This window comes from Rissa tridactyla, chromosome 2, assembly GCF_028500815.1.
Source record: "Rissa tridactyla isolate bRisTri1 chromosome 2, bRisTri1.patW.cur.20221130, whole genome shotgun sequence".
NCBI classification, from domain to species: Eukaryota; Metazoa; Chordata; class Aves; order Charadriiformes; family Laridae; genus Rissa; species Rissa tridactyla.
Window position 1 is genome coordinate 105202401 of NC_071467.1, and position 14103 is coordinate 105216503.

At 40.2% G+C, this 14103-nt stretch overlaps 1 protein-coding gene across 1 annotated transcript in view; it reads right to left on the reverse strand.

The window, feature by feature from the left end:
- LOC128904750 (collagen alpha-1(XV) chain-like) overlaps positions 1-14103 on the reverse strand; it is a 150951-nt gene that overhangs the window by 44214 nt on the left and 92634 nt on the right. The window contains exons 17-21 of the mRNA XM_054189417.1: positions 14024-14092; positions 8609-8644; positions 4434-4496; positions 3595-3630; positions 3418-3501 (exon numbers count right to left, since the gene is read on the reverse strand). Coding sequence (XP_054045392.1) covers positions 3418-3501; positions 3595-3630; positions 4434-4496; positions 8609-8644; positions 14024-14092 — 288 coding nt within the window. The remainder of the gene's footprint in view (positions 1-3417; positions 3502-3594; positions 3631-4433; positions 4497-8608; positions 8645-14023; positions 14093-14103) is intronic.

Genomic DNA, 14103 nt, shown 5'->3' on the forward strand with positions numbered 1-14103 from the left:
AGGAGGTTGGAGGCAGACTCTTTTCACTGGTTCCCAGGAACAGGACGAGGGGTAACGGGCACAAGCTGGAACATAGGAAGTTCTGATCAAATATGAGAAAAAACTTCTTTACTGGTAGGGTGACAGAGCACTGGAACAGGCTGCCCAGGGAGGTTGTGGAGTCCCCTTCTCTGAAGACTTTCAAGACCCGCTTGAATGCAGTCCTGAGTAATGTGCTCTAGGCAATCCTGCTTTAGCAGGGGAATTGGACTAGGTGATCTCTAAAGGTCCCTTCCAACTCTGAAATTCCATGATTCTGTGATTCTATATCCAAATGGCATGAATATGCCCTTATTAGAGTTACATAAAGAACACAGGAAACACAAAATCTTTTGACATTCACTTTACACCCCCAATATTAACCTTTCTCCAAGCTTTTCATTCAGTTCTTGTACCTAAACTACGGCTAAATAATGGCAGCAATGGATAATTGTTTAAAAGTTTTCAATTTAAATCCAATAAAATTTCTCTATTCAAAATTATTTTTGTACTGTATCAAACTAAATTGGAGTGATAAAATCATAGCAGCAATTAATATGGTTTACTGGTTATCATGATTCCATGCCTGAAAATGCACTGAGTATCAGAGATTATGCTCCAAAAGAGTGAAATACCCAATAAAGGATGAGAAATATTGATTTTAGTATTTTGCAATATCAAATGGCAGCAAACTGAGGGACACTGGGTTTTTTTCACAGGACATTTCGGAGCAGACTTCCTGACAGACGGCAGGAGGCAACAGAGAAGGCAGAAAGGACTGCAAGCCTCTGAGATCCACAGTGTTAGCAGGTACAGTGGAAGCCTGGAAGCGGCTAGGTTCCACTGCAGACCTCAGTTTTATCTTACCATGTCTTTCCACAGTGTTAGAAATGGCTCCTGATGGAATCAAACCCTCTCAGTCCACATAGGAACCAGGTCAAATGAGGAGGAAGCCAAGGTCCACTTTTCAGTGCAGTTCGATCAATGTGTTATTGACCAGACACTGGTGAGGCCTGGCCCTGAGCCACAGCTGTCCACATCAGATCATAATATTGCAACAATACTGAAACTGCGCCAGCTCTTTAATTTGTTTTATTTTGATCAAGCAGCATAAGATCTGTTTAGTTGCAGCCACAGAACCCTTCATAAGAAAACTTTCTTCCAACTTTGACAGATCAGTCCATTGGACTTCTACAGCCCAAGAAGTATTATTGTCTTTGGCTACACAATGGTTAAATGAGTGAACTCTAATAGACACTGACCCAGGGAGTGATCTCTCTAACTGCCCTGTGGTTCACTTAGATCACGTAATTGATCTCTGTTACTCTACCCACATCAAGCCAATATCCACATTACAACAGCTGGTACTGGTATTTATTTTAGTTCTGTAACTCCAACTGCAATTGATAGGTCTACTTGCAGTAGTTCTTTCCATATCTGAAGCTAACTACAGAAGATGAGAAACTGAGGAAACAAAATGTATCTGGATGATTTAATCTTCTGTCTCAGCAAATGCGTAGTAAGCAAAGGTCCTGTTCTTACACAAACATTTTTGAGGTAGGTAGAACTCAATGTCATATGTAGTGACATATACTTACACACACACACATTTAATTAACTCAAAATTCAGCATACAAAGTCCTCAGAGAAATTATCTGATTAACAATATAGAGGATTTGAAGCGTATGAGAATAGATGGCTCTTGCTGTATCCCCTAGAATATGTTTGCTACAAATGTACATAAAGCCACATGTATTATGCTCCCTACTTTGTGAGAGAGCTTACTTCTTAAACTCCAAGGTATTTAGAGAAGGAAACGGGTATCTGTATGGGTTTGTAATACAACTAGCACAATACAGCTTCTACGAGGCTCTACAAATTTCTGTAATGCATGGTGTAGGTAGTTCATACGGAAGTTCTGGAGAATTCAGAGGATTCAGGTTTCTTCAGACATAGCTATACATTAGATAGATGTGTGGGCTGTGACTATCACAACGTGTAGGGAGCCATGCAGCCTCCAGCAAACTAGTGCCATTAGATTGCTATCAGCTCAGCTTCAATAATATTTTTGTATTTCTTATACATAGCTGCCCTCCCTGTGAGGCTTTCACAGTGTTTTTTCAAGTATTAAGGAGCTAAGGAGCAACACATTCAGGTTTATTATTACTGCAAACAGACCTGTTTAGTCACTGTTAAGAGTTAAGGCCCCACAGTGACATCGTGGTAGGGCTGGGAGAAAGAAAATGGATTTTACATCAGCATTTCTGTCACAGCTATTGAGGAATTTCCCAGAAACACCAACAAAAACATGGTGAAGTCTAGAGCTGGTGACAGTCCCTATTTGAGCAGGACTTTGAACTAGGTTATCTTCTGACATCCCTTCCAACCAATATTTCTGTGAATCTATAATTCTGCTCATCCAAGATGTTAGGGTCTTGCATCCTAAGATTCTGGGTGGATACCCAGCAAATTCAGTAAAACAACCCAACTCTTTTGGGACCGATTATGTGGTGCCGATTTATGCCATATTTGCTATCAGTGGTAGAAGCCTAAGTGAAAGCCTAGTTGTTTCAATCAACAAAAAATGCTATGTGTAGCCCAGCAGTATGATAGTGTTGGTGCTCACCTCCCTCTAACACAGATTTCTCATCTGGGCTTTTTCCCTTCTTGCATTCAGAAATCACTTTTTACTGCCGTGACATGCATTCCTATGCATAACCCTGGCTGTTTTAGGAACCTTCAGCTCTCAGAGGTGAAGAATTTCCTGCAGCCGCTCACAGCTTCTCCAGTTCTTAACATCATACCAAGCCCACTACAAGGATTTTTGTTGTTGGCTTGAAAAGGGATTCATCCTAAATTCTAGCCTTCCTTACAGCTAGCTAGTGTTGTTTTTGCAAAGGCTGATGCACACAAAGCAAAACTGACTCAAAAAAATATACATGCAGCTAAAGGATATTGGACAGTTTTTATGAGCTTCTAGCATTTTACTGGTTGGTACTTTTGGCTGCTGCTTCCACAGCAGTCAGGAAAACACAATGCATCCCTCTCCTACATATCGCCACATCTCAGATGCCTTACTTTGCTAAACATCCTCAGTTTTGTATTTCTCTGTTGATTCTTATTTGACATTCACAACTCCTGCAGAATCACCTGGAGAGTTTGTGAGAAGCTCTCAATATGAACCCGCAGTTCTTGTCTGTAAGCTCTTCATCTACTTTCCTTCTATTCTATTCTGTTACAAATCCATTTGATATAGAGATGTACTGAAATTTTTTATGTTTTGAGGAGTAGGCTTACGACCTGAACATCAACAGCAGAATTGCCAGTTTGTTAACTACTTGTGCCCTCTTCTCTGTAAGACAAGTTACAGAGATTTTAGTGCTTGTCAAACACACTTACCTCAGGTATTGCTATGATTGGTCCTGGTGGTCCTGGTGGTCCAGGTGGTCCCACAATACTGTTCCCATCCTGTCCCGGTTCACCCTATTTGAAAAGCATTACAGGTGAAAAAAACGTTTACTAAGTACTACATTTCACATTGGTTTCTCAGAAAGAACGAAAACCACTCAATCTTACCTGAGGTCCTGGGTCACCCTTCTCCCCCTTTGGACCCTGCATGTGATTAAAAAAATAAGCATAAGTGATTTAAATGGAAAAATTGTGAAAATGTGCTTTTCACGTAGATGGGGCCAGCTGGTTTCAACTCAGGCCCTCTGAGGATTTGATATTTAAAAGTACTCCCCAGCACGTTTGACAGAGTTCACGGATGACCAGAAGAAAAAGGGCACACAACATTTCATTAGTTGGGGGTTAATTCAACAAGCATTTCCTTCACTGCACTGGCTGTTCCTTCCTTTGTCAGCATTAACCACCTCAGTTGTGTCCAGGATTGCCCAGTGGGTGGGGGCAGCATAACAGAGGTGAGCTAAACAGTCGTTTTTCAGCAGATTAGTTGTAAACTTGGTCAATCCCTCGGTACAACTCAGTGTACTGGGGACACAGACAGCTTGTCTGTCACGAGATGAGCTGTGGGACTTTCCAGCTGAAGAGCTCTGTAATTCTCGTGACTCTTAAGCATGAGAAATATATTAAAATTGCCTACAAGCCTGTTAGCTTAGCTTCTCTCTAATTAAAAACAGAGCTAATTTCTGAATAATTAAAAGCAAAAGGAGCATTGAAGAACCGGAACTAGCCCCTGGAGATGCCTGTGTCACTTCTGCCTGAGGAGGGCAATGGCACACACTGCTCCTGTGCTTGGTCTCTGGGGTGACTGCTCCAGGGTAAGTAGGACGAACCAAGGCCCAGCTCTCTACACACTGCTAGCAAGTACTGTTAGGGCTCCTGCTGATCCTTAAAACATAGATTTGGGAACCAGAGTGCGTTAGGTTGTCACAGATTATGATAGTACTACTCACCACATCTCCAGGATGTCCAGCAATGCCAGGAAAGCCTGGTTTTCCGTCTGTACCTGGCATTCCCTGCCACAACAAACATACTGTTACTTTCTCTAAATTGTATTTGGTTTCCTACAAGCAGTAGGCTACCACTCTTGGGAGGGCCACAGTATGCTTCTGAATGGACTAGGGAGTAGGTTTGTGGGGGGCTCGGTGGAGTCAGCGTCATCTCGTTAGTCATCTGCTCTCTCCACTCCTGCTATTATTTCCCTCTCCAGAGCAGGAGTTTTTAGTGCAGCGACAATCATTCTTCCTCACTGCTTCCAGCTCCACTTAGCAAAAGGGTGACTTCTGTTGCTTTCCCCCAAGATACATTTAGTGGGTTATTTCCACCCTTCAGTTAAGTGACTCTCAGGCTGGAGGAAGAGGAAGAGGCATTTAATGTAGATGGGAGTTGGTATGTGGGATAAAAAGTTTGATAGCCCCTGCTCTAGTTTAATGCAGGACTGGTTATTACTGCTAAGAATCTGGTCGGTTACTCTAATCTATGGGAAAAACAGAAGCATCGCTTGGTAATGATAATGCAGTTTGCCCAGAAAAAAAAGCAGATAAAAGAAGACTGAATTCTTAAAGCACCAGATAAACAGTGAACTACATTTTTTGCATCTGTTTTTCTCTGTGTCATATGAAAGAGCAAAGGAAATGACACAGAACAGCCCGATGATTCATCTGAGTGACAAATTAGCCCTGTTTTGTTTTAGTAGTGGGGCTATTTTTTTGTTCATTTGCTTGGTTGGTTGGTGGGGGTTTTTTGCTTCTTTTTTGTTTGGTTGGTTGATTTGGTTTTTTTGCTTTTTTGGTGGGGGAGTGTTTTAGCTTTGGGTTGGGTTTTTGGTTTTTTTTTTTTTGTTTTTTTTTTTTTTTTTTTTTAGGAAAGGCTATTTTGGTTCTTACTTTTTGTTCTACTTCAAGAAAATATTTTTTGGCTTTTGCAGTGGATAGTACCATGAAAATCTAGTAGAAATAGAGAATTTCATTAAAAGGTCAGCTCAGTAGCTGTCATAAAGATAAACTGAGTACAAGAAATTATTATAAGAGGGCCAGGAAAACAAGAGCACCGAACATTTCTATGCTACTATATAAATACTTATTGTGTGCCCATAACTTGAATTCTGTGTACTGGTTTGTTCACATTTTCCATCTTGAAAAGGATTTAGTGGAACTAGAAGACTTCAGAAAAGGCCAATGGGAATAATGGAAGTTACAGAATGACTTCTATATGAGACATGATGGTGTAAGCTGTGACTTTTTAGCATGGAAAACAGACAAATGAGGAGGTGAGTGAAGAATACTGTAGCAGCTTCTAAAAGTAGAGAGTAGTGAAGGATTCACACTTCTAATAGAAGAAATAATGCACCTCAAATGAAAATAGATGGAAGAGGTTGATGGGATGTGTAGTTAAGTTGACAGAGCAACCTTGTCTTGTAAATCGTAGAAGTTTGCATGAGTTCCAGAGGAAATATAAAGTTCACTAGAGATCTAATTGTGGTTCAGACACCATTTCTAGCTGAGAAAGTCCGAGCCACAAATTGTTGGAGTCTAGGAGGTCGCTTAGGAGAACTATGATGTAATATTTGCTCTTTTATAAGGTCAAATTGCATCTAAGCATCTGCTCAAACTGCATATGCTTTTGACATTGCTGGAGATGGGATACTGTGGTGGATAGATGTGACCCAATAAAACTACTGAGAATTAGCTAATACTCTACGGGAGTGTCTGAAAGAACAACAGAGTTTCAAAGCATCCGACGTCAAATGGTCATCTCTGCTGCATTTCTGGTGTGATAGAAGAAATTCAAATTAACTGTTCGTAGGATGCCAAATCCTCTCTCTTCTTACTCCTTTCTACAGAATCACCAGCATAAAATATTTTAAGGTGTCCACTTCATTAAGAAGGGATATTCTCACTGTTATTTCTATTGTTTGTCTGTGATCAGCAAAGCACGTGGCTCAGGAATAAACATTCAGTTTATTTAAGATAAAGTATAATTTCTGAAACACTCTTCAATTTTCATTTTTTGGACAAGTGCAGGGTAAAAGTTGTCTCGGAACGCTAATAGGATTCAGGCACCTAAGCAACTACTGGGATTTGGGCACATACACGACTAGTAAAAATGTACTTGGGACTTCAGTCTCTTCAGTGCTCGTGGAAAATTACATGTATCTATCTGCGGCAAAGGTAATTGGGCAGAGGAAATAACCTTGGACCAACAGCATTTCTGCCGCAGAATGCTGTCGTTTCAGACACGTTCGTACCTGCAGATCAACTTCCTGCTACTATAAATGCAGAAAAAATTAACCTATTGATTTCCCTTACAAAATTTAATTTGGAAGAAAATATCCAGGATATGTAAAATGTTTTACAGTAAATAATGTACCCGGAGACTTCCTTATTTCTAACTCCCTCCATATTTTAAGAATGTAGCTCATGGCTCAAATGCAAAAGGACTAAGATCTTTTTTAATCTGAGGACTGAAGAGATAGATTGATTATTTTTAAATAGGACTGTAGTTACTCCCCTTGCAATACATACATGTGTTTGAAATATATCTATCACATTAACAATAATAATTACAAGAACAAGGACCACAGAACAAAGCACCCATATGTATAATAATTAAGAAAATAATCTATAGCCTCAAACAGATTAAAAAGAAGAGTTAAACAACTGTCCTATGCATCAATGCATCAGCTTTAATTATCATGCTGACAAATACTCTGTGAAATGGCAATACTCAAAATATGTACAGCAGATGGAATTTATGGCAAGCAGTGTCCTGATACATTGTTGTTTTTTAAAAATAAACAAGCAGATGCTGCTAGAAGACTGTGATAATACTCTTGTAAATATTCAGCAAGCAGAACAGTCGATACGTAATTGCTTTCATCTTGTTTCCTAGAGCAACTCTTGATTTCAGTGCTGTCCCGAACGCAAGAGAAGCTTTTGATTTATTTTATTATTTTATTTTATTTTAAAATGTTTTTATTTTATTTGAGTCCCAACACCGCCGTCTGCTGGCTTATGCCCGCAAAAGGCACGCAAGTCAGCCAGGGTCTGGAAAAAGCAGCACAAATACAAACAAGAGCTTTGGGGTGGGCTCCGAGAGGACTCCAAATTGGAACAGATAGGGATGACGATAGGGAACACTGGAGAGGAAAGAACGGCCTCCATCTCCATTCATTTCAATACTAACACTGTGTAAACCAGTGGTAAACTAGCAGGTTTCGTGTCTAGAAACTGCACTGGTCCAGAGCTGCAGGTCTAGGTTGCCCAGTGGTGCGTGGGGTGAGTTAGACAGCCAGGGCAAATTACAGCATGGGAGGTACAGGCTGCATGTTAGGGAGCCTGTCTTTCCAAAGAGGATAGTGAAACACCGGAACAAGATACCTTCAGAGTTTTTGGAACCTCCCTGGAGGTATTTATAGCTCAGTGAGAAAAATCCCTTGATGATGTCATCTAGAGTTGGTGATAACACTTTGAGTGACATACTGGACTAGATGACCTTCAGAGGTCATCTAGTCCAATCTATCCAATCTAGTCCAATCTAGATCCTTCCAGCCACCATTTCTGTAATCTCGTACCTCCCGAGAGGTCAGGTGTGTGTTAGGAGGGGCCTGGCTGCAGGACGATGGGCAGGTTCTACCACAGAAATAGGTAACGACAGTGGCCTCTGTGCTGAGCACTGGATTGGGGTTGTGCGCGGCTCCTGAGGCTTCTGCACAACGTGGCATGAATCTACCACTGTACCATGGATGCGAGTCATGGAGGCAGTGCTCTGGTGTGCTAGCTATACACCATAATATTAAGGAGTGAGGGAGCATGCGGAACTAAGTTTTCTTTATATAAGCTTTGCTGGTTTTCATTTTTGTTCTGGTGAAAATGTTAATTGCCTCACCAAACACTACGGCATCACGCACCTGAGGATTTTAACAGAAGTCTTAAGCAACAGGTTACTCTGGCTACTGATAATCACAATTCAACTGAGAAAGGCTTCTGTTTTTCCAGAGAAGCCTCCCTGGGTTTTAACACGCTGACAGCAAGAAATGTTTATTATACCCTGAGCATATTAAGAGAAGAAACAAAACAAAAAGGAAGAAACGACTGAGGTTTTAGGTCAAGTTAAATGAATTTCCCACCTTTGAACCTGGTGGACCAATCTTGCCTCTTTCTCCCTGAAATGGAGACAAAGTAGGGCTTAAATATCAAAGTTAACACTAATTACAAGGATTTTAAACACATATGTTTCTTTCCTTACAAACAAAGGGACTGAATGGAGTAAGACGATTAGCAAAAATAGGGCATATTTTTGGTAAAGTGATGCTCAGCATAAATTTGTGAATTGCGTCTAGGGGCTTAACCTCACAGTTGCCACCCAAATCTTAGAGTTTCTCGTCACCACACGTTATTTTTGCTGAGCATCTACCAAGCCACATGCCTGAACCTTCATTTTGGTGTCTGAAATCAGCACATGGTAACATTCCCCGGATCTACCAATGCCACAATGACCTTGTGCCTCCACAAATGACCCACCATCTTCCTTCAACACAGTTAACTCAGCCTCCCCCACTCTAGTCCCCCATCTACTCAGCCATTGCGTCATACCACGAACAATGTAATGAGCGCTGCACTGCTCCACCTTTGGGACTGATTCTGCAGTACTCTACCTCTGAGTAGACATGATTCCTTGATTTCATTACAGACAGGGAACACACGATTTAGTTTATTTCATTTGAGATAGAGAATATAAACAGCAACAAATCAGCAAGGAGCTACAGCCATTGCCTCAAATGTTACTTTTACTCTTATTAGACAGCCCTAAAAGACTTTAGGAGTGCTTATATTCATGAGTGCAGGAAGACTGTAGACTGTTTTTTAATGAAAACAGTTTTTCATAATAATAAAAGTGAAAGCAGAATTTGGATCTATACATACTTCCTAGGAAAGAGAGAAAACTGAGTTTTTGAACGTGGTTTTGAAAACTAGGAAAGAGAGATCACAGCAGGCCTTCTTTGACAGCTCTACTAGTGTGGGGTATTTGAAGGACTAAGGCTGTATGAAACTTAAGGCTGTACATTAAATTCTGCATGATACATCAGCGTTTGTTTTTTTGGAAGTGGGTTGTTGTTGTATTTTGCCACTGTTGCCTACTGAAGTCATTTAAAACCATGAAAAGTGTGTGTAAAATTAATCCCCATGCGAATGATAGTGCATTGTAACCACTTTATATTAATTTTGCCGTAGTGTACCCGATTTTATCACGTCAGGCAATAGTATGTTCCTTTCTGTGTCTCCACGATCTTGGGGATGAGTGACTCAAGATTAAACAACTAAAAGCTTAGTGTAGGTGGTGTGGAAGTCTCTTGGCCAAGATCTATCTTTTCAGTCCCGGTCCAGTTCCTAAATTCTAAGAATTGTGCTGTCTCTTTTTCTGAAGTCTTTGTGAAACAGTTTTTCTACAATATTTTAGAAACAAAATTTCTAGTTAAGGTCCGAGTATGAGTTTTTAACAAAAAAATGTATTTTCAGCGTGGAGACTTGGCACCCACTCGTGTCCATAGAGCAGCATCATATGACAGCACATTTATTCTAGCCAGTCCTTTGCAGTATCATTCACTAACACACACTGCAAATACTTGACTTTTTCACCCATAAGTAATGTTGTCCTCCAGCATTAACAGAAATAGTACCCAACGGAGAGACCTTTTTCAGCCCTATAAACTGAGCTCTACAGACTCTAGACACAGGTGACTGGCCAGATCTTTGATTGCTGTTGTTGTAAGAAACAGATGCATGCAGTTATTGCTGGCAATGTGCTTTCTGGGTAGCCAGTGACCTGTGCTGTGTGTGTTCAGGTGTAAATTTTAGGAAGAGGGTGGGGGACCCCACCTGTTGTTTTCACTTCCTACTTCCTCAATGTTGCTGTCATTTCCCAAGGCCATGAAGACTTCGAATTTCTTTAACTACGTATTTAAGGTGCTGAACGGGTGTTGTCATGCTGTACTATTAACCTGAGTGGTACTTGAGCTTTACACAGGAATAGAAAAAGCTTCTTCCTGTCTAAGGCCTCATTCTGACAATCTGCCCTTTTTTCTTCTGGTTCTCTCTCAGTTTTATCCTCATGGGTTACCTGACCAATAGCAGCACCAAAGAGGAAGAATTCAGTCACTACTGAGTTCAAATCAAAACCAAGGCAAAGTAGTCATGACATCCTCCCCCCGGCACCTTCCAAAGTGTTTTTCTGTCACTTTCTGGGATCGTGCCAGAAGACCTCTTCCTGCTGCTTTCTCTTTCAACAGCATACATGTAACCTCTTCGAAACCAGACTGATGTATAAGTGAGTGACAAAGAGAAACTGCCAAATGTCCTAAACAAAAAGGCAATGTTATACCAAGTGCCTTGGAATGTAATGGCCCATCTGGTATTTACTCACTGTTCTGGTGTGGATGTGAAATAATGCTATTAATACACATTCTGGGTGGATACCCAGTGTAAATGGGAACAAAATTTGTCCCATACTTAGTCAGCGTATGAAAGTTAAACAAAAGCTGTTTTGTTAAGGCAAATGCTGGGAATATAGAAATAAAAAACATATGCCAAAGCAAAATAGGTTAGCTTTCATGTGTTTCTTGTTACATAGGCTACCTTTCGTCCTAATGGCCCATGCTGTCCATGTCTTCCTGCAGAACCCTACAATATTACGCTGAATTTACTGGTAAATCCACGTAGCATTTCATAACAAATTTTTCTCAGAAAAAAACATAATTCATAACCACAACTGTTACAAAAACAATGCTGGAGATCAGTAGCATCAGAAGAGATTTATAAAATGATTTAGATTTGTTGTTCTAATAAATACTGCCCTGCTCTATATTATCATGCAAAGATCTAAAGATTTTTTTTCTTACAAAGACAACTTTAATCTTGACACTGCGTATTATATGTTTTTTTAGAAAATATTAGAAATAAAGTTGTCCAGGCGCATTTGTTGCAAGGGGTTGCTTTCAATTGCTTAAAATGTTTTGAATTTGCTCCCTTGGCTAAAATTAAGATATGTAACCATTTTAGAGGCAATGTGGCATTGTCTTGCTGAGTTTAAAAGTAGCTTGAAACAAAGATTTGGTGATGCAAATTCCTCTCGTCTCCATATGGTGATATCAGTTATAAAGTACAATTATGACCCTCTGATGGTTAAATGAACAACATTTCATTATTGATCATTTTAGAAAGTTGAGTGGAAAAAAAAGAATTCACAAAGCGATTGAATCGTCTTCATCTAAAATATGAAGACAAGGAACCAATAAACCAAACACCACCGAAACTTTACACTGATCTGTGCAAGAAAAAGAATAGAAATCCTGAAAATGATAGCTGAGCCTACAGACAAAATAAATTTGATACTTCCGCTTCAAAACATAACCACTACTTCCTCATAAAAGATTAATTAAAAATTCATCAGATACAAATATAATGCAAATAAATATAATTTATTTCCTAGCAGCTGCTTTGAGTTACAGCCCTCTTAGAAGCAGTCTATTTTCACCTAAACACAATCAGGAACCTCTGGAGGTGTCATAGGGTGTAAGTGGCTCATAATGCTTTCATGCAGTACCAGTAAGGATGTATAATTATTTTCATGATTACTGGAAAGTTCCTATGTGCCTTCTTCGCTGACTCAAACTTTGTGGAGTGACTAAGCAGTAACAGGAAACAAAATTTTGGGATTTTGTTCAGCTACAATAAAACATTTTTTCAGTATTTGTAGCTGAGTGACTTGGAAACAATGCCCATTATACGACCAAAATGGAGAGCAAGGCTGTCATTTAGGCAGGTCAGAATAGGCAATTTGGAACTGGCTTTGGACATCTCATTTTGGACACTAGCTTGTTTCAGCGAACGAATTCTATTCTTATTTTTGTGACTGCATTTTTGAGCCACCTTTTTAGTATCTAGGCAAAGGTCTCTCAGATATTAAACTGAGTCAGCTATAACTTCAGTGACTCACAATTACTAGTACTTCAAATCAGCAGAGTAAAAAGCTTCTCAGACTCACTCCTGTCTCCAGTTCATTTCTGATGATTCATGGAGTCATAAAACCAGGGTTGTACGGGCCTCTGGAGGCCATCTAATGCAGTCACGCCCTTGAAGTAGAACTGTCACGGCTCTGTGCGGCAAAGTCTTGAAAACTTTAAAGAACAGAGCTTCCACAGCCCCTGGACAAATTGCCCCAGTTCTGCACTAACCTCCTAGTGAACAGCTTTCTCCTAAGGTTTAGCCTGAACGTCTCGAGGTGAAAATTGTGACCACTGTCCCTTGTTGCATCATCTGGCACTACGAGGAACCGTTTGGCTTCATCATATTTGCAATTGTCCCTCAAAGACTTGTAAGCAGCCACTAGATTGTGCCTTTGTCTCCTTTTTTCCAGACTAAACTATTTGAGCTCCTTCAGCCTCTCCTCACTGGCCATGTATTCAAGGCCCCATGCCATCTGTACAGCTCTCTGCTGGACTGTCTCTGTCTTCTCCACATCCTTCTTGAAGTGGTGTACAAAAAAAATGTATTCCATGTTTCAATGCAGCCTCACTACCTTGAATAAAGGGCTATAATGATAACAACTCTATATCTGTTGGCAATGGTCTTTCAGATGTATTCCAGTACAGGGTCTGACTTATTTGCAGTGATAGTGCACTGTTGCCTAGTGTTCAATCTGGCATCTACCGTAACCCAAGGTCATCATGATGAGCACTTTCTCCAAACTTAGGCAACAAGGCTCATTCTTTCAAAGCAATGCTTTGAAAGTTTGAATGTTTCTTTTGGAGTGAGCACAAGGGCAGGACTTCTGAAGACCAAATAAGAACAATGCAAGCAGCTCTGGGAGGAGGAATACTGGATAATTGTCTGCTTTGGGGAAGGCATCGTAGGTTGCAGTTTTGATGTTATTAGTAAGAATAAAGATAAATCCAAATGATCTGGTAAGTACTGATGCATTGTATACCCATATTCTCTACTTGGTGTTTTAGAGCAGCCTACATTAGCAAAAGTCTCCTGAGACACGGTGATGGAGGGAAAAACATCACTTCTTCTAGGACATTGCTTCCGCACTACTGGGAACACTTTTTTAGTTTAAGTGGTATTTCAGATTATGCACATTTGATTGTCAAACTATAACATTTCAGTTTCATTACTATATAGAATCCACCTTCATATGCAAGAAGGGCATCTCTTAGGCTAAAACAAGAAATAGAGAGCTAGATAATAGAAACTCCCCTATTTCATCCTTTAATCTCTCAAAAAAATACCAGAGCAGAATCTAAAAATCATCATCTAACCAGGTATCAGAGAAATACCATTCAGATTCTTTGGAGAACACAGTTATTGTAATGTCATTCTAGAGCAAATGAATCCAGTGCAGTTCAGTGACTCCAAATCTATAGGTGGCTAGGGCTATGTGTTTCTGAAAAGCAGAGAGGAAGACACACTTGTTTTTGAAAAAAAAAAAACCAACCACAAAACAACAAAAACCACCATTCCCCTCCTCCAAAACATCCACTTACCTTTGGCCCTCTTGATCCTGGAATTCTGAATTCACTTAACAGGCCAGCGCTACCTGATCCTTCCATGTCCTAACGGAAGA